At 41.7% G+C, this 19,300-nt stretch overlaps 2 protein-coding genes and 1 long non-coding RNA gene across 7 annotated transcripts in view; 2 read left to right on the top strand and 1 right to left on the bottom strand.

Annotated features, from left to right (window-relative positions):
- LOC103137629 (fibroblast growth factor receptor 2-like) overlaps positions 1-6,306 on the top strand; it is a 15,909-nt gene extending 9,603 nt beyond the window's left edge. For both annotated transcript variants that reach the window (XM_007551441.2, XM_016671180.1), the window contains exons 3-5: positions 1,880-2,137; positions 2,463-2,537; positions 4,710-6,306. In XM_007551441.2, coding sequence (XP_007551503.1) covers positions 1,880-2,137; positions 2,463-2,537; positions 4,710-4,921 — 545 coding nt within the window. In that variant the 3' untranslated portion in view covers positions 4,922-6,306. The remainder of the gene's footprint in view (positions 1-1,879; positions 2,138-2,462; positions 2,538-4,709) is intronic.
- On the bottom strand, positions 5,226-19,300 carry LOC107836174 (uncharacterized). The gene is made up of 2 exons (XR_001662034.1): positions 18,444-19,300; positions 5,226-6,507 (listed from the first exon to the last, which is right to left on the bottom strand). It is a non-coding gene; the product is annotated as an uncharacterized LOC107836174 (long non-coding RNA).
- The window catches only part of LOC103137630 (fibroblast growth factor receptor 2-like), a 42,912-nt gene continuing 37,305 nt past the window's right edge, over positions 13,694-19,300 (top strand). For all 4 annotated transcript variants that reach the window (XM_007551445.2, XM_007551442.2, XM_007551446.2 and 1 more), the window contains exons 1-3: positions 13,694-14,081; positions 14,407-14,481; positions 16,654-16,823. In XM_007551445.2, the coding sequence (XP_007551507.2) occupies positions 13,709-14,081; positions 14,407-14,481; positions 16,654-16,823 (618 nt within the window). In that variant the 5' untranslated portion in view covers positions 13,694-13,708. The remainder of the gene's footprint in view (positions 14,082-14,406; positions 14,482-16,653; positions 16,824-19,300) is intronic.

Raw genomic sequence — 19,300 nt, 5'->3', positions numbered from 1 at the left:
ATTTGGTATTAATATTGCTGTAATTGGTGATTTTACACATATTTACTGACATTGTGTTAATATTTCCCTAACTTTTCGAAACAATCACACCGCTGACATGTCTTCTAAGAAACCGACAATCTGTCACTGATATTGAAACACATGCACAAATGATAACTAGATTGAAATAAACATTGGTTATTAATATTGTCCCAGTTTTATTTATCAGACTAATACCAATAGAAATATGTGAAATATGCAACATAACATGCATCCCTGCTGTTGAATATTGTGCTTTTCTAAGTTACCGCGACAGACTTTAATGTATTCATCCTTTCGAAGCACAAAATTCTCCACAACTTTAAAGTGGAAGGTAAAATATTCTTACACATAAAATCTAGCCATAAATAAAATCCAGTGCAAGCAATTGCTTTCAGAAATTAAATCACATCAGTTTGTTCTGTGAAGGCATCAGAGGACTCCTAGAGTACATTAGTGAACAAGTAGCATCGTGAAGACCGAGAAACACACCGCAGGGGTCAAGTTGTAGAGAGGCTTAGAGCAGAGTTAGGCAATAAAACAATATCCCAAGCTTTAAATGTCTCATGGGACTATGTTCACTCCACCATTCAACACTGGGAACAGTGTGGCCCTAATTTGAGAGCCAAGCGGAGTGTTAGTCAGAGCATCAGGCCCTTAAAGGAGCTGCAGAGTCACAGCTTACGGAGGAGAAACTGTTGACAAATCTGCCAGTTCTGTTCTTAAGAGAAATTGATTTAATATGGGGTTGAAAGCTTTTGAGATTTTTTTTATTTTTTATTTTGTGAAAATACTTCAGCTTTCAATGTCTTCTGTTAAATACAAATAGGATGTTTGCTGGTGTAAAGTGGGAAATGTGAATACTTTCACAAGGCACTGAAAGTGTTCCAAGTTTTAAGCCTTATTAACATGTCAAGTGAGGGAATTAATTTCAGGGCTGCATGAGTGCGTGTTTGTAAGTTACAATCTCTCCGATCCCAGAGTTCCTTACTCGTATTCATGGATTGGAAACCCTCCTCCCTCTTCATTCTGGACTTGTTATATGCACTAGCTGGCAGATTTGGTTTTCCTCCAAGAAATGTAGGTTTTATTGCGCTTTAGTTCCAGTAGTGTGCTATTTCTTGCTTGCTGGCTGAGTTTTGCACATCCTTTGTAGGGGATGTAGATTTTTCATGGCCAAGGAATTATGAAGCTGAGTGAAGACAAGACAGAGAGAAAACAGAAGAGTTGGCCGGGTCAGGAGTTTTCTAGCTTAGTTGCACAGTGGAAATCAGAAAAAAAAGTCAAAGAAGAAGGGTTTTCCCCCTACCTTCCCAGATCCCCTGCCTGACAAGCGTTTCCGCCAGACCTTTCTCGCTGCTTTCCCTCTCTGACAGGCTGACATTCAGTGCTATCTTCAGTGCTTGCAGTTGCACACCAGTTTGCCTGGCATCTATATTAACCTCGTTAGAGGTTGGACAGGATTGTGTGGACATGCAGACTACTAACACTCACCTGCTCACAGTAATTGTTAGGAATTTCTCCACACCGGCTGCTTTCGCAGATATTGCATGAATCTATCTGCTGATTATGCAAATCAACTGATAACTGAACTGGGCTTCCATGGGATCCATATCAAACGAATGACTGGGAGATAGTGGATAATTTCTAGTTTTATGGTTTCTTATAATGGGGCTTTTTCCTTCCCTCAATTCTCCTCTTGCATAGGTTGATTTAAATGGTGTGTGGTGTTTTAGTTCCAAAACTATGGCTTGTTTCTTCCTCTCTCATCTTGTTGTTCCTCCTCTTTGTGCACTCTCTCTCTCTGCTTCAATCCTTTTCTCCTCCCCCCCAACTTCCACCTTCCCCATTTGCTCTGCAGAGGCGTCGAACAAATACCAAATTTTTAAGCCCACGTTGTGCTCAGTGCACCCGGGCGAGGTGCTGAAGCTGAGTTGTCCTCTGCCGGTGACGGGGACCATCACTTGGACCAAAGATGGCGGCTCTCTGGGCACCAACAACCGCACACTGATAGAACAGGAGGTGCTGCAGATTCGTGATGCCATGCCCAAGGACTCGGGCCTGTACGCCTGCACCAGCGTGGGCAAAGACACGGTCTGCTTCATAGTCAATGTCACAGGTGAGTCAGGGAGACAGAGAAGGACAGATCAGAGCAGGACAGGACAGACGGTTGGGTGGGGAGGAGTTGGTTGAGATCAGAAAGTGGCTGTGGATTTGGGATGAAGTGGAGGAAGATTTTGTCTTTTTGAACAGAATCTGCTGAGGATTTAGGTGTGTGGTCAGCAGTAATAGTCGACAACCTGATTGACCAGAAGACTGAACTGAAAGTTGGTTCTCAAAAAAAAAAATAAGAATTGGAACTCTGGAGGTCTCCGGATGCTTGATGGCATTTGTGCGTTTGAGTTGACTGAATGGTTGATGGTAACCATGGATACTCTGTGCAGATGCAACCTGGTCGGGGGACGATGAGGACGATACAGACCGGTCAGAGGACACTTGGGCGGACAGCGTTCAGTTAAGTGAGTATGAGTTGAATGAACTAGAAACTAGACATGCGACGCAGGAACTACTATTTTAGCACCAGGTCTCCATATTGATTTTCTCAGGAAACATTGCAAGTGGAGCTTGTATCAGTGCAACGATAAATAAAAGGAGGAGCAAGTGAACTGTAATATGTAAACTTCAAGGACATTGATGGATTTAGCTTTCTGGAGAAACTTTGAGGGAAAAAATCTTGACTCAGCGCCGGCGTTAGATAACCTCAGCTTACCCGAGGCCAGCTGAGGACAAACAGCCGTGCGTGAGCGAGAGTCCGGATGCACAAGGCTTACTGAAAGATGAGGGGCCACAGCAGTTGGGCCAGTGAGACAGTTTGGCTTCATCTGTGGAGAGGTCTGATGGTTCTGCTACTTTGGACAGACAGGATGGGAAACGGGAGCCTCACCCAGTCGGGACCTGATGCGCCGACTCAGGCTTCGGTTTTACGGGGTTCCTACACTGTCTTGAAAAGTCTGGAAAAGCATGGAATGTGTGTTTATTATTTCTCCAGGTGTGCATATGTAAAGAAAAAAAAATGAAAATTGGAATTTAAAAAAACGTTTGGTTTTAAAAACAATTTTTTCTTTTCTATTTTTTTTTACTGAAATAAAATCAACTAAAACTTGATTTATATTCTAATGATAAATCCCATCTTGTATTACCTACACCACAGCTTAATTTTAACGTTTTACGTATTATTATTTTGCTTTCTTAACTTATTGATTAAATGCACAAGATGCATTCAAGAAGGGCTTTGTCACTGCTTTTTTAGTCTCTAATAAAACCAATAAAACTTTTAAGTTCAGGACCAGATTTAAATTCAACTGGATTGGCGGTTCTTAAACACAAAATCTAAAACAAAGAACTAAAACTTCTTATTTTTTAACATTTGATTTTTACAAAGATTGCTTTAAAGAATCTGTATTTGGCGTAGGAAATTCCAATCTATATTTACAAGTGATTACAAATCTAGTCAGTGGTTATAGATGTTGAAGTAAAGTCGATTTATTTTGGTTTTGTTAAATATTAAGAGTCAGTTCCAGTATTGTTTAATGTACGGAACCTGCACATAATAAGAGCCGGTAACGATTCAAGCAGTTTCTGGTAATTTTGAGCTTCATTTTCCAGAATGTTATAAGAGCTCCAGAAAACCCACAGTCTGTAAAATTCTTTCACAGAAAAAGCAAAAGAACTGAGAGGTGAAGATTCTTTCTTTCCTCCCATTGAGGAAGGGAAAACCGATTCTGAAGCAGCCATCCAACTATGCTGGACATGTCCGGTCAGTGCTGCTGTTGCAAGATGAGAAGCACCTGATAGTAGTGCACAGATTAGACATCCAGTAATAAATATTTGAGCAAATATTCTCCTGGGGCATTGCTGCTTTCATGAGTCATGGTGTAATCTGTGGGTATTCCCTCTGTCACTTGCACTCTGGCCAGAAGAAGAGGAAGTGGTGGTGTGGAGGACCGTTTGGGGTTGTTGTTTGTCTTTCAGTGTCTCTTCCAGTCTTCAGTCCCATCTGCTTAGACAATCACAGTCCCAGGTGCAGAGAGACTGAAGATAGAAATATATGAGCACAAAACCCAAGAAAGACAGTAGACATCAATATGTGGAATGATGGACCTGCATTTCATTATTAAAAAGCTTTAGAAATGTTCTCCAATGGAGGGAGATAATGATTTTTCAGGCGTGATAAGTTCCTCCAGCTATTTCGTCCATGTGTAGCCGAGTGATTTACAGGGTAGCTATGGTAATTGGAGGAAGTAGGAGGAGGAAAAAAACTGTTAAGTGGAATGAGATAAAAATTGAATGTGATGGTCCGATTACCCCTCTAGCAACGCCCAGCCCCTCAGAGCTGATCTTTTTTTGGTTTCTGTTGCTCCCTCCAGAGCCCACAGGAAAAGTGTGTTTTTGTTTAGTCGTGGAAGTTCAGAGCTTTAGGTCATGTTGTGCAGACGGCAGTTTGGATAGTGTTGCCAAGAAAAAAAAAAAAAAAGGGGGCCTCTTTAAAGAACGGTTCAGGTTGGATTCTTCTGCAGACACGCTCCTTCATGCCTCTGGACTAAGCCAGCCCATTTTCCTCTGAAGTCAAGCTGTTGATGCAGTCGACACTGTCAGGAAATGACTGAACGTGGCTTGTTATCTGGTTGCAGGCGCGCCATACTGGACTTCACCAGAAAAGATGAAGAACAACTTTCACTTGGTGCCAGCTGCCACCACAGTGAAGTTCCGCTGTGCTGCTGGAGGATTTCCTCAGCCAACACTGCGTTGGCTGAAAAACGGCAGGCCTCTCCGCCAGGAGGACCGCAAGGAAGGGTATAAGGTAAAATCCAGACAAAAAGTTAACATGAAATTTGTCATTTAAAAAAAATAAAAAATACTTAATGGCACATATTTAATATGCTTTCAGGGAAGGAAGAATTGCCTTTCATTTTAAATGTTACGCTGTAGTAGCGCAATTTGAACGCTACTACAGCAAGTACCTGGGTGTTTGCACTGATCCAAGATGTCTTTGAAATAATTATCAAACTAGATGGAGGGTTTTGTAGATAAATTAAAAGCCTGTATTGGGAAAAAAAAAATCCAGGTCGTCTGGGGGAACTTGATTTTATTTTGTTACAGGGTAAAACTTCTCTGAAAACGCTGCACTTTAAGCTTAGTGCTTTAACTTCTTTTTTTTTTTTTTCAATTTTCTGATTTTACTACTGAGGTCTGAACCTTTTGAGAGTTTGTACCAATCAAATAATACATTTCCACAAAAATAAAACATATGAAAAAGAATAAAATAAATGATTCCTTCCACAATTCGCCGACTGACCTTTCACCTCTTTTCCACCCTTCATTGGAGAGATGGGAGGAGATGAGACAGAGAAAACGAGGGCAGGGTTTCTGGTGTGAAATTGGAATTGCTCATCCGTGGACGCTGTCTCACCAGGATACTGTGCAGAGTCTCTCACTGTAACGTGAAATGGTTCTTTAGCCCCATCAATTAGAAACATAAGCCCAGGACTGAGAGGGTAAATGCCCTCAGACAGTAATGTATAGAGAAAGTAGGTAGCATCAGGGGTTGAACTGAGTTCAGGATGTTAGGGGGACTCAGTCAGGCAGAAAAATGTTCCACTGGCTGCAGTTAAAAACTAGCTGGTTATTCCTGCGTGGGATTTTTTTTTTTTTGTGTTAAAGGTGCTTTATGGATTTTGTTGCAGCAGCATAAAAATGCAACATTTATTCATTAGAGGAAAAACCCACTTGAATAAATGAGTGTTTTGCTGCCCCTGCTGTTAATGCTTTGCACACTCCCACTTAGGTTTCCTCCAGTTTAGATAAAAAAAAAAACTGTGGTACAAATATGACAAGTTTGCCTTTGCCGACACACATCCGTATACAAGGTAACTTTGATGCTTGTAATGTATTTAATTTAAATGAAAATGTTCTTTTAATGTTTTAATCACCTCTTTAATTGGGGTGCCATTTTGATGGAAATCAGATCAGATTGCCACCTGTAAAGCATAAAAAACAATCATTGTATTACATTAAGCTATGCAACTATTTTTTGAAAAAACCACTGACTCTGAACGGGTCTTATCCTCCTGGTTAATAAATAATGCATTATAAGTGGAAGTCAGCTTTCTGCCATGAAAAGTAAGGCACAGATCATGGTTGTGTTGCTGCCCAAGTTTCTTCCCCTGCAGGTTTCAGCAACTTTATTAAAACTGAAGGAAAAAAAAAAAAAAAAAAAAAAAACAGGACCAGAAACGATACAGTCATGCTGTCAGTTACACCGCGGGCATTTCATTCCTCTCTTTTTGTCAATAAATGTTTGACAAAAGCTGTACCTGAGCCCAGCCCCGTGGCCTTACCTCTCCATTGTGTGAAATGTAGGCCTGTACACGCAATAGCTACAGTGTCTCTCTTTAGTGTATAGATGGAAACCTCATTGTTTGCTTACACCTGTGGTTTCCANAGAAAAGTTATCCATAGATGTCAAGTGTTTGGAGAGTATTAGAAATCTGCAAGTTCCCACTGAGCTTGTGATTTAATTAAACAAACAAAAGGAGAATAATTTACTTCAGAGTGATGAGGTGTTGTTTTCCACACCAGGGGGTGAGTGATTCACACTTTTCTGTTTTCCCTCTGCTGGTCCAGGGTGTGATTGAGTGTTAAAGTCAGGTTTGCGACCTTCTGGTGTGTGTGTGTGTGTGTGTGTGTGTGTGTGTGTGTGGGAGAACGAGGGTGGGACTGTGTTTATCCTGGCATCTCTCTACTAAACCTTCCTGCATTAGAAGAGGAACACAGAGGGTGAGGAGAGAAAGTCACGTCTGCACAGGGAAAGTTCTGCTGCGTTACTCCAAACGCGTCGTTCCTAACGCCTCAGAAACTTGCTTTGCACTGCTATAGTGTAATTTTCTAGTATTTTTAGGCTTGTCTCAGTCTGGCTAGAGACAAGTTAATTAGTTGTTGTGACGGACGGTGAACCGCATTCCACAGCTCTTTGTTCTCAGGCTTTAATCGGGATGCTAATTTTAAGTTAGGCCAACAAGTGAGCATCACTTTTTAAACCACAACCCCCTTCTCCTTCACACCCACACTCTACCTACTTTTGCCCTTTCCCCCGGAGGTCAGCGTATCCCTCTTTGCCTACCTTGATGAGAGGCTGCCTGAACTGCTGTCTCCTGATGTTTTTGTTGTTCTATGCCAGACTGTTTGGCTCCATGCTGGTGAGTTCAGAGCCCCCACACGGCTCGAACGCTACGCTATGTGGCCACAGGGAGGACGGAGGGAGCTTCACGCCGTTACACAATCCTCTAGGAAAGTTCTAAGAGGATTTGTGCATATTTGACTTCTCTTTCTCTTGGAAAGATCACAGAGAGTTGGTGAGCGGTGAAGTCATGTGACTGCAGATTAAGATGGGTAGACCTTCGAGGGGTCACATGGTGAGGCATGCAGGGCTTTGCAAAAGAATTTATATCTCACAGGTTATCAAGGCATGAGCACAACCTTTGGTGCATTTTATTGAGATTTTAATTCATAAGCCAGCTTAGTTGTGAATATCATTTTAAAACATTGCCAAAGATTCTCAGTTGGATTCAGGTTTGAACTGAGCCATTCTGAAGGTGAGCCTCCATTCCTTGCTCAAGTTTTGTGTGGCAGATTCTGAGTTTTCGTCTCTAATTTTCCGTCTTCCCTGTTGGCTTCCCTGTCAGTGATGAAGAAATGCATTCCCACAGCATGATGCTGCTAATGGCTTACTGATTTTACAGACTTTGTGACTTCAGGAGGTAGTTGGTAGGTCTGGATTTTATTCAGAGGTTTCAGAGTAAAAGTGACTGAACTTTTACTCTAACTTTCACATGCCTCTTCAAATCGTGCGTGTTATAAATAAAAGCTTGGCGTTTTTTATGCTTTTGATCATTCAAACATAAAACAAAAACTGAATCCTTGTTTCAAACTCAGGCATCCCTTTGTTTCGTCCTAATAAGGTGACGATATTGGAGAAAGTTCAACAAATTCTTCTTCATAGTATTGCAAAACTTGCACAGTCCTATCTTATCTGAGCCAGTTTCTCTGTTCAGCTCGAACGGCTGTACTTGATTGAATCAGAGTGACATGCTACCTGTAGTACGCAGATGTCGAAGAGACAGAATACCAATCCCTCGTTCTTCCTCTAACCTAACAACAACCTCCCCTTTAGAGATGTTTAGTATTTCCAGCAGCTCCACCCTTTGCTGCCCTGCAGCTCGGGTCACACCGCTGCCTGTGTGTGCGTGTGTGTGCGTGTGTGTGTGTGTGTGGAGGAGCACAGATTGCTGGAGATGCTTCAGATTGCATATCAGTCTTGTCTCCTTTGAGCCCACGCCTGCACCTCCGGTGGCCCTGCTAGTTTGTTTACCTGTAGCCGCTGTAACAGAAGAAGTGGAGCGAGCTCGCTGGCTACAGCCTCCACAACAGACCCATTGTTGTCGCCGCAGACGCTTCAGTATCTATGGGGGTGTTTACATCATCCAGGCGCTCTCCGTTTGCACAGCGATTAAGACGCACTGACAGAGCCGAACAACAATGAAGCCTAATCTGAAAGGTGTGTGTCTTTGACATTGGGTGCCTTTTGTAGTTCATGTGGGATGAACATGGCACCAGGCACCCTGGAATGAGAGCAGCTGACTGAAGTCGGCTCACAGTTTGGCTTTGCGTTCCTGGAGCTGCTGCCAAACTCTGTTCCTAAAAAAACCTGCTCTGATCAGCAGAGAGGCGGTTTTTCCAAAATACTCCAGTAGTTAAATAAATCTAGCCTCCATTGTACAAGAAGGAAGAGACTCGATGCTTAGACAGACACTGGAATAAGATGAATTTAAGGTTTTCATTCAGAAGGATGTTGTGAAATGTTCTGGAATGTATTTTGCTACCTGATTTTCTTCAGTAATTAGCTACAAAATGAGCTCATGCTAAACAAGTGAAAAACTCTGTGTAAGAGTGTTTTTGTGTTAGAATGAGGTACAGACCTGCCTATCTGTAACACCCTAGTATTTACACAGTAGGAGTGCAGTTGTAAATGCATAAAAGTGTCAGCTGGCCAGTTAATGACATGCAGTGTGTTTCTGGAGTGTGTGGCTTTGACAGTGGAAATGAGCTCTACATAAACACACTCTGTGTGCACGCGCGTGTGTTTGCGTGTGTTTGCGTGTGTGTGTGCTAGTGAGCAACAGGATTCGGGGTGGGGGCTTTTTGGACTGGATGCGCAGCTTTCACACGAGGACTTTTATTAACTTACCGTTGGCTGGTGTTGGTCGTGAAGGTCCCAGTGTGTTGTTTGCCTTGGCTTGTCGCTGCGCCGTTCCACCTCACACTGGCCTGATAAGGAGCCTGGAAAAGCTTCTGCCTGTGCCAGGTTGGGCCGTTTGGTTCGCAGCAGGATGCAGATGGGAATCGGAATTGGCACGCTCAGGTGTCGGATGAGAAAGGAAAGGAGAAACGAGAAGTACACATAGATACAGATGCCTGGCTTAAACCAAACTAATTTGGCTCATGCATGTAGGTCTGTTAAAAAGCTACTGGTTAATTCAATTTATCTAAACATCTACTGGATGAAGCGCATGCAGCTTCATAGGCGCGTTATCACATTTTTAAAAATTTCAATGCATTTTATGACAGGCCATCATACAGTAGTGCATGATTGTAAATAAAATTGAGTACAACAAAATGGCATTTTTCATGTCGTTAAGAATCCTGATTTACTGCTGTCATGATAAATTACAAGGAATGATTTAAAAAAAAAAAAAACTGTCCGTATTGTCAGGATTGTTATTTTTACTATTTTCTCCACTGTTTGTTCTATGACAGTGAATATAAATACATGTGACTGTTGTCCCACGAAGCACACAAACGGAAAATTTGTGTTTGTGTGGCTGTGATCTCTTTGCCCTGCAGTCACAGCCATACAGTTACCTAAAAACAGAAATGATTCATATTGTCACTTTTGTCGTTATCACAATAGCACCACAAAATATTGTAATAAAAGTTTTAAGCCCATACGATGACCCCTGCAACAAAAAATATTGCCCATTTCTTGATGGAGTTCAGGGTGATGTGGAGTGTTAGTTTGCATGTGTTATTTTGGTGCTCAGGGCGCTGAACCTGTGGAGCTATTTTTAACTTTAACATGGTAAAAAATTAGTTTCATTACTGGTGACCTGTCCAAGGAATATCCTCCCTCTCACCCGGGAATTGTTGGAGATAGGCACCAAAGCTGCCATGACCCTGCAAAGATAAGTGGAAATAAATAACAGATGGATCAACTCAGAAAAATACAACTAATAGCCACATCCTGGTTTGTGCAAAACTGATAGATAGCAAGACTGACTGAGAACAGTCGTACTGTCAAAACCAGCTGATATGTCTTGCAGAAAATTTACTTGTAAGTTGGTTTTGTTTTATTTCAAGTGTGCTAAGAAATTTGCACCCAAAAATACTGGGTAAGATTTTGTGTTTTTGCAGTGTGCGTTTCACTGCAGTTGGGCTGCAGGACTAATTACCGCCAGCGTCGATAGGAACGAGGAGGGACTGCCTGAAACCTGCTGTAGCTTTTTGGAAAAGGAGACACTAAAGCGAGTTTTGAAACCTAATTGCGTGGGCAGAAGAACACAGATGAAAGTGGCAAGGAGGAGTAGAGCTGCTTAGTGGGAAATGAGAAAGTAATTTGTTTCTAGATTATTAAAAGTGTTGTGCAATCCGTTCAAACTGTTTGTTCCGATGGAGTTCCTGTGTGCGCTCTTCTTTGAATGTCAGAGGTTCCCATGAACAATCAGGTATGCTGGAGAGGTGTCAGCAGGTTACGGAAGGGTCAGCGTTGGGTCAGCGGGGTCACTGGTGGGAGTAGGTTGGGGGTTGAGGATATGTGGGAAGAGGGAAGGAGAGGACAAAGCGGAAAGGGAGGGCAGTAGAAGAAGAAGGAGGGATTGATGGAGGGAGGCAGATGCACACAGTGGTGATAAGGAATGGAGGATGACAAAACGTCCTTTAATAAGATTTAGAGACATTTCTTTCCACTGCTTTTGTACTTGTTTTGGCATGTGTGTATTCACATCCCAGGTGCTGCTTCGTTATGTCAGGATCATCTTAAAGTTCTCCACACCCGCATCCCAGCAGTTACTTATTTAAGATGCTAATAAATGGGAAAACCTTGCAGCAGCTGCAATGCCAAAGCGGAGGCTTGCGGTGTAGAAATGTTGTAAAAAGGTAGCGGAGACAGCTCCCCATCAATCAACCTGACCCTCCTCCTATCAGACCACACATTCAGGCCTTTCTGGGAAGGGAGGGGTTAATTATTTCCGCTTTAGCAGCAACAAAGACAATGTTGGAACTGTACCTGCCTCTTTGCCTGCGGGGACTGTTTCAAAGTTTGCGCACATGCCCCAACTTCTGAATTGTTGCTCGATGACTTTCCCAAACCTTTCAACAGTGATGTGTGTGTGTGTGTGTGTGTGTGTGTGTGTGTGTGTTTCATGCATTCTGCTGTTTTTCAACGACACACACACACATGCATGCTCACCACAAGCACATATGACTGTGGTGGGGGTGTTGTTGAAAAGGTGCGCTGAGGTAGGGAAAAACTGGGAGTTCCTTTGCCTCTATAATTACACCTATCAGGCTCCAGCCAAAACTCTCCTCATTTACCATCATCACTGGCTTGTTTTGTTTGCTTTTCCATTGCTGCTTTTTTCCTCTCTCCAATCTTTCTAAACAGGTTTGTTCTTAGGCTGTTTCCAACAAACACAGAGCTTTTGGAAATTGCTGCATTTTCACCCGAGAGAAAAAAAAAATGCCTTCCTTCCAGTTTTACTTCACACCTCTCGAATAGGGTGGCACTGATATGAGAACTTGGACTGATGTTGATATTTGGTATTAATATTGCTGTAATTGGTGATTTTACACATATTTACTGACATTGTGTTAATATTTCCCTAACTTTTCGAAACAATCACACCGCTGACATGTCTTCTAAGAAACCGACAATCTGTCACTGATATTGAAACACATGCACAAATGATAACTAGATTGAAATAAACATTGGTTATTAATATTGTCCCAGTTTTATTTATCAGACTAATACCAATAGAAATATGTGAAATATGCAACATAACATGCATCCCTGCTGTTGAATATTGTGCTTTTCTAAGTTACCGCGACAGACTTTAATGTATTCATCCTTTCGAAGCACAAAATTCTCCACAACTTTAAAGTGGAAGGTAAAATATTCTTACACATAAAATCTAGCCATAAATAAAATCCAGTGCAAGCAATTGCTTTCAGAAATTAAATCACATCAGTTTGTTCTGTGAAGGCATCAGAGGACTCCTAGAGTACATTAGTGAACAAGTAGCATCGTGAAGACCGAGAAACACACCGCAGGGGTCAAGTTGTAGAGAGGCTTAGAGCAGAGTTAGGCAATAAAACAATATCCCAAGCTTTAAATGTCTCATGGGACTATGTTCACTCCACCATTCAACACTGGGAACAGTGTGGCCCTAATTTGAGAGCCAAGCGGAGTGTTAGTCAGAGCATCAGGCCCTTAAAGGAGCTGCAGAGTCACAGCTTACGGAGGAGAAACTGTTGACAAATCTGCCAGTTCTGTTCTTAAGAGAAATTGATTTAATATGGGGTTGAAAGCTTTTGAGATTTTTTTTATTTTTTATTTTGTGAAAATACTTCAGCTTTCAATGTCTTCTGTTAAATACAAATAGGATGTTTGCTGGTGTAAAGTGGGAAATGTGAATACTTTCACAAGGCACTGAAAGTGTTCCAAGTTTTAAGCCTTATTAACATGTCAAGTGAGGGAATTAATTTCAGGGCTGCATGAGTGCGTGTTTGTAAGTTACAATCTCTCCGATCCCAGAGTTCCTTACTCGTATTCATGGATTGGAAACCCTCCTCCCTCTTCATTCTGGACTTGTTATATGCACTAGCTGGCAGATTTGGTTTTCCTCCAAGAAATGTAGGTTTTATTGCGCTTTAGTTCCAGTAGTGTGCTATTTCTTGCTTGCTGGCTGAGTTTTGCACATCCTTTGTAGGGGATGTAGATTTTTCATGGCCAAGGAATTATGAAGCTGAGTGAAGACAAGACAGAGAGAAAACAGAAGAGTTGGCCGGGTCAGGAGTTTTCTAGCTTAGTTGCACAGTGGAAATCAGAAAAAAAAGTCAAAGAAGAAGGGTTTTCCCCCTACCTTCCCAGATCCCCTGCCTGACAAGCGTTTCCGCCAGACCTTTCTCGCTGCTTTCCCTCTCTGACAGGCTGACATTCAGTGCTATCTTCAGTGCTTGCAGTTGCACACCAGTTTGCCTGGCATCTATATTAACCTCGTTAGAGGTTGGACAGGATTGTGTGGACATGCAGACTACTAACACTCACCTGCTCACAGTAATTGTTAGGAATTTCTCCACACCGGCTGCTTTCGCAGATATTGCATGAATCTATCTGCTGATTATGCAAATCAACTGATAACTGAACTGGGCTTCCATGGGATCCATATCAAACGAATGACTGGGAGATAGTGGATAATTTCTAGTTTTATGGTTTCTTATAATGGGGCTTTTTCCTTCCCTCAATTCTCCTCTTGCATAGGTTGATTTAAATGGTGTGTGGTGTTTTAGTTCCAAAACTATGGCTTGTTTCTTCCTCTCTCATCTTGTTGTTCCTCCTCTTTGTGCACTCTCTCTCTCTGCTTCAATCCTTTTCTCCTCCCCCCCAACTTCCACCTTCCCCATTTGCTCTGCAGAGGCGTCGAACAAATACCAAATTTTTAAGCCCACGTTGTGCTCAGTGCACCCGGGCGAGGTGCTGAAGCTGAGTTGTCCTCTGCCGGTGACGGGGACCATCACTTGGACCAAAGATGGCGGCTCTCTGGGCACCAACAACCGCACACTGATAGAACAGGAGGTGCTGCAGATTCGTGATGCCATGCCCAAGGACTCGGGCCTGTACGCCTGCACCAGCGTGGGCAAAGACACGGTCTGCTTCATAGTCAATGTCACAGGTGAGTCAGGGAGACAGAGAAGGACAGATCAGAGCAGGACAGGACAGACGGTTGGGTGGGGAGGAGTTGGTTGAGATCAGAAAGTGGCTGTGGATTTGGGATGAAGTGGAGGAAGATTTTGTCTTTTTGAACAGAATCTGCTGAGGATTTAGGTGTGTGGTCAGCAGTAATAGTCGACAACCTGATTGACCAGAAGACTGAACTGAAAGTTGGTTCTCAAAAAAAAAAATAAGAATTGGAACTCTGGAGGTCTCCGGATGCTTGATGGCATTTGTGCGTTTGAGTTGACTGAATGGTTGATGGTAACCATGGATACTCTGTGCAGATGCAACCTGGTCGGGGGACGATGAGGACGATACAGACCGGTCAGAGGACACTTGGGCGGACAGCGTTCAGTTAAGTGAGTATGAGTTGAATGAACTAGAAACTAGACATGCGACGCAGGAACTACTATTTTAGCACCAGGTCTCCATATTGATTTTCTCAGGAAACATTGCAAGTGGAGCTTGTATCAGTGCAACGATAAATAAAAGGAGGAGCAAGTGAACTGTAATATGTAAACTTCAAGGACATTGATGGATTTAGCTTTCTGGAGAAACTTTGAGGGAAAAAATCTTGACTCAGCGCCGGCGTTAGATAACCTCAGCTTACCCGAGGCCAGCTGAGGACAAACAGCCGTGCGTGAGCGAGAGTCCGGATGCACAAGGCTTACTGAAAGATGAGGGGCCACAGCAGTTGGGCCAGTGAGACAGTTTGGCTTCATCTGTGGAGAGGTCTGATGGTTCTGCTACTTTGGACAGACAGGATGGGAAACGGGAGCCTCACCCAGTCGGGACCTGATGCGCCGACTCAGGCTTCGGTTTTACGGGGTTCCTACACTGTCTTGAAAAGTCTGGAAAAGCATGGAATGTGTGTTTATTATTTCTCCAGGTGTGCATATGTAAAGAAAAAAAAATGAAAATTGGAATTTAAAAAAACGTTTGGTTTTAAAAACAATTTTTTCTTTTCTATTTTTTTTTACTGAAATAAAATCAACTAAAACTTGATTTATATTCTAATGATAAATCCCATCTTGTATTACCTACACCACAGCTTAATTTTAACGTTTTACGTATTATTATTTTGCTTTCTTAACTTATTGATTAAATGCACAAGATGCATTCAAGAAGGGCTTTGTCACTGCTTTTTTAGTCTCTAATAAAACCAATAAAACTTTTAAGTTCAGGACCAGATTTAAATTCAACTGGATTGGCGGTTCTTAAACACAAAATCTAAAACAAAGAACTAAAACTTCTTATTTTTTAACATTTGATTTTTACAAAGATTGCTTTAAAGAATCTGTATTTGGCGTAGGAAATTCCAATCTATATTTACAAGTGATTACAAATCTAGTCAGTGGTTATAGATGTTGAAGTAAAGTCGATTTATTTTGGTTTTGTTAAATATTAAGAGTCAGTTCCAGTATTGTTTAATGTACGGAACCTGCACATAATAAGAGCCGGTAACGATTCAAGCAGTTTCTGGTAATTTTGAGCTTCATTTTCCAGAATGTTATAAGAGCTCCAGAAAACCCACAGTCTGTAAAATTCTTTCACAGAAAAAGCAAAAGAACTGAGAGGTGAAGATTCTTTCTTTCCTCCCATTGAGGAAGGGAAAACCGATTCTGAAGCAGCCATCCAACTATGCTGGACATGTCCGGTCAGTGCTGCTGTTGCAAGATGAGAAGCACCTGATAGTAGTGCACAGATTAGACATCCAGTAATAAATATTTGAGCAAATATTCTCCTGGGGCATTGCTGCTTTCATGAGTCATGGTGTAATCTGTGGGTATTCCCTCTGTCACTTGCACTCTGGCCAGAAGAAGAGGAAGTGGTGGTGTGGAGGACCGTTTGGGGTTGTTGTTTGTCTTTCAGTGTCTCTTCCAGTCTTCAGTCCCATCTGCTTAGACAATCACAGTCCCAGGTGCAGAGAGACTGAAGATAGAAATATATGAGCACAAAACCCAAGAAAGACAGTAGACATCAATATGTGGAATGATGGACCTGCATTTCATTATTAAAAAGCTTTAGAAATGTTCTCCAATGGAGGGAGATAATGATTTTTCAGGCGTGATAAGTTCCTCCAGCTATTTCGTCCATGTGTAGCCGAGTGATTTACAGGGTAGCTATGGTAATTGGAGGAAGTAGGAGGAGGAAAAAAACTGTTAAGTGGAATGAGATAAAAATTGAATGTGATGGTCCGATTACCCTTCTAGCAACGCCCAGCCCCTCAGAGCTGATCTTTTTTTGGTTTCTGTTGCTCCCTGCAGAGCCCACAGGAAAAGTGTGTTTTTGTTTAGTCGTGGAAGTTCAGAGCTTTAGGTCATGTTGTGCAGACGGCAGTTTGGATAGTGTTGCCAAGAAAAAAAAAAAAAAAGGGGGCCTCTTTAAAGAACGGTTCAGGTTGGATTCTTCTGCAGACACGCTCCTTCATGCCTCTGGACTAAGCCAGCCCATTTTCCTCTGAAGTCAAGCTGTTGATGCAGTCGACACTGTCAGGAAATGACTGAACGTGGCTTGTTATCTGGTTGCAGGCGCGCCATACTGGACTTCACCAGAAAAGATGAAGAACAACTTTCACTTGGTGCCAGCTGCCACCACAGTGAAGTTCCGCTGTGCTGCTGGAGGATTTCCTCAGCCAACACTGCGTTGGCTGAAAAACGGCAGGCCTCTCCGCCAGGAGGACCGCAAGGAAGGGTATAAGGTAAAATCCAGACAAAAAGTTAACATGAAATTTGTCATTTAAAAAAAATAAAAAATACTTAATGGCACATATTTAATATGCTTTCAGGGAAGGAAGAATTGCCTTTCATTTTAAATGTTACGCTATAGTAGCGCAATTTGAACGCTACTACAGCAAGTACCTGGGTGTTTGCACTGATCCAAGATGTCTTTGAAATAATTATCAAACTAGATGGAGGGTTTTGTAGATAAATTAAAAGCCTGTATTGGGAAAAAAAAAATCCAGGTCGTCTGGGGGAACTTGATTTTATTTTGTTACAGGGTAAAACTTCTCTGAAAACGCTGCACTTTAAGCTTAGTGCTTTAACTTCTTTTTTTTTTTTTTCAATTTTCTGATTTTACTACTGAGGTCTGAACCTTTTGAGAGTTTGTACCAATCAAATAATACATTTCCACAAAAATAAAACATATGAAAAAGAATAAAATAAATGATTCCTTCCACAATTCGTCGACTGACCTTTCACCTCTTTTCCACCCTTCATTGGAGAGATGGGAGGAGATGAGACAGAGAAAACGAGGGCAGGGTTTCTGGTGTGAAATTGGAATTGCTCATCCGTGGACGCTGTCTCACCAGGATACTGTGCAGAGTCTCTCACTGTAACGTGAAATGGTTCTTTAGCCCCATCAATTAGAAACATAAGCCCAGGACTGAGAGGGTAAATGCCCTCAGACAGTAATGTATAGAGAAAGTAGGTAGCATCAGGGGTTGAACTGAGTTCAGGATGTTAGGGGGACTCAGTCAGGCAGAAAAATGTTCCACTGGCTGCAGTTAAAAACTAGCTGGTTATTCCTGCGTGGGATTTTTTTTTTTTTGTGTTAAAGGTGCTTTATGGATTTTGTTGCAGCAGCATAAAAATGCAACATTTATTCATTAGAGGAAAAACCCACTTGAATAAATGAGTGTTTTGCTGCCCCTGCTGTTAATGCTTTGCACACTCCCACTTAGGTTTCCTCCAGTTTAGATAAAAAAAAAAACTGTGGTACAAATATGACAAGTTTGCCTTTGCCGACACACATCCGTATACAAGGTAACTTTGATGCTTGTAATGTATTTAATTTAAATGAAAATGTTCTTTTAATCACCTCTTTAATTGGGGTGCCATTTTGATGGAAATCAGATCAGATTGCCACCTGTAAAGCATAAAAAACAATCATTGTATTACATTAAGCTATGCAACTATTTTTTGAAAAAACCACTGACTCTGAACGGGTCTTATCCTCCTGGTTAATAAATAATGCATTATAAGTGAAAGTCAGCTTTGTGCCATGAAAAGTAAGGCACAGATCATGGTTGTGTTGCTGCCCAAGTTTCTTCCCCTGCAGGTTTCAGCAACTTTATTAAAACTGAAGGAAAAAAAAAAAAAAAAAAAAAAAACAGGACCAGAAACGATACAGTCATGCTGTCAGTTACACCGCGGGCATTTCATTCCTCTCTTTTTGTCAATAAATGTTTGACAAAAGCTGTACCTGAGCCCAGCCCCGTGGCCTTACCTCTCCATTGTGTGAAATGTAGGCCTGTACACGCAATAGCTACAGTGTCTCTCTTTAGTGTATAGATGGAAACCTCATTGTTTGCTTACACCTGTGGTTTCCATGCACACTAGAAACTATGTTTGCAAATAATTTTGATCAACTGCATGCTTGAAACAGCTCAGACTGCGGAGGTGGTTCTATGTACAATGACAGAGAGGATTAGACCATGGATTCTCAGACATTTTAAAACAAATACCCCATGACCTCATACAAACGTTTACAAGTACAACTTTCTTTTTTGATAGTTGCACTTTAGTTCTAGGTTTCCTGAACATAGAACAACAACTTGGAACTGAACAGATTAGTTAATGTGTGTGACTTAACAAGACAAACCATTTCTACTGAGGAGTTTACGTGGTTAAGTTCTAACTTAGAAAATCTACCAGAAAGAACTTTTGCAGCCAGGATTTCAAGTGGAAAAAGTTCTAGACTTCTCATAAATTGCACCTCAAAATCCAACATGGCTGACAATATTTAGAATTTAGAAGTAGCTACAAGGTATTTGCACTTTTGATTATCTGATTACATCTGTAATGCAGAGTACTAAAGCACCGTTTTTAGTTTACATATTTCTGTAGGAATAAAATGAAGGAATGTCCGTCAGTCGTTTGTTAGCTTACATTGATAATTGCAGTTAGCCTTGTCACAGTGTTTCCAGCTTTCAAACTTGAAGCGTCAACAAGATTAGGTAGTGTTTTATATCATCTCCAGAACCAAGTTATGACCTCAGAGGTCACAGAAAATAAATCATGCAGCCAACAGCACTTGTCCCTGGTTCACAAAGTTCACAACAACGAAGTTGCAACAGTTACAATTGTTCACACCTTCCAGCAAATTCCTCCTTCTTCCATTTCTTTCTTTTAGCTAAATTTGTTCATGTCCTTTAATTTCACCTGTGATTCTGTA

Source organism: Poecilia formosa, unplaced genomic scaffold (assembly GCF_000485575.1).
Source record: "Poecilia formosa unplaced genomic scaffold, Poecilia_formosa-5.1.2 Scaffold42, whole genome shotgun sequence".
NCBI classification, from domain to species: Eukaryota; Metazoa; Chordata; class Actinopteri; order Cyprinodontiformes; family Poeciliidae; genus Poecilia; species Poecilia formosa.
The sequence above is the reverse complement of the archived record's forward strand: the minus strand, read 5'-3'. Positions and strand labels throughout refer to the sequence as shown.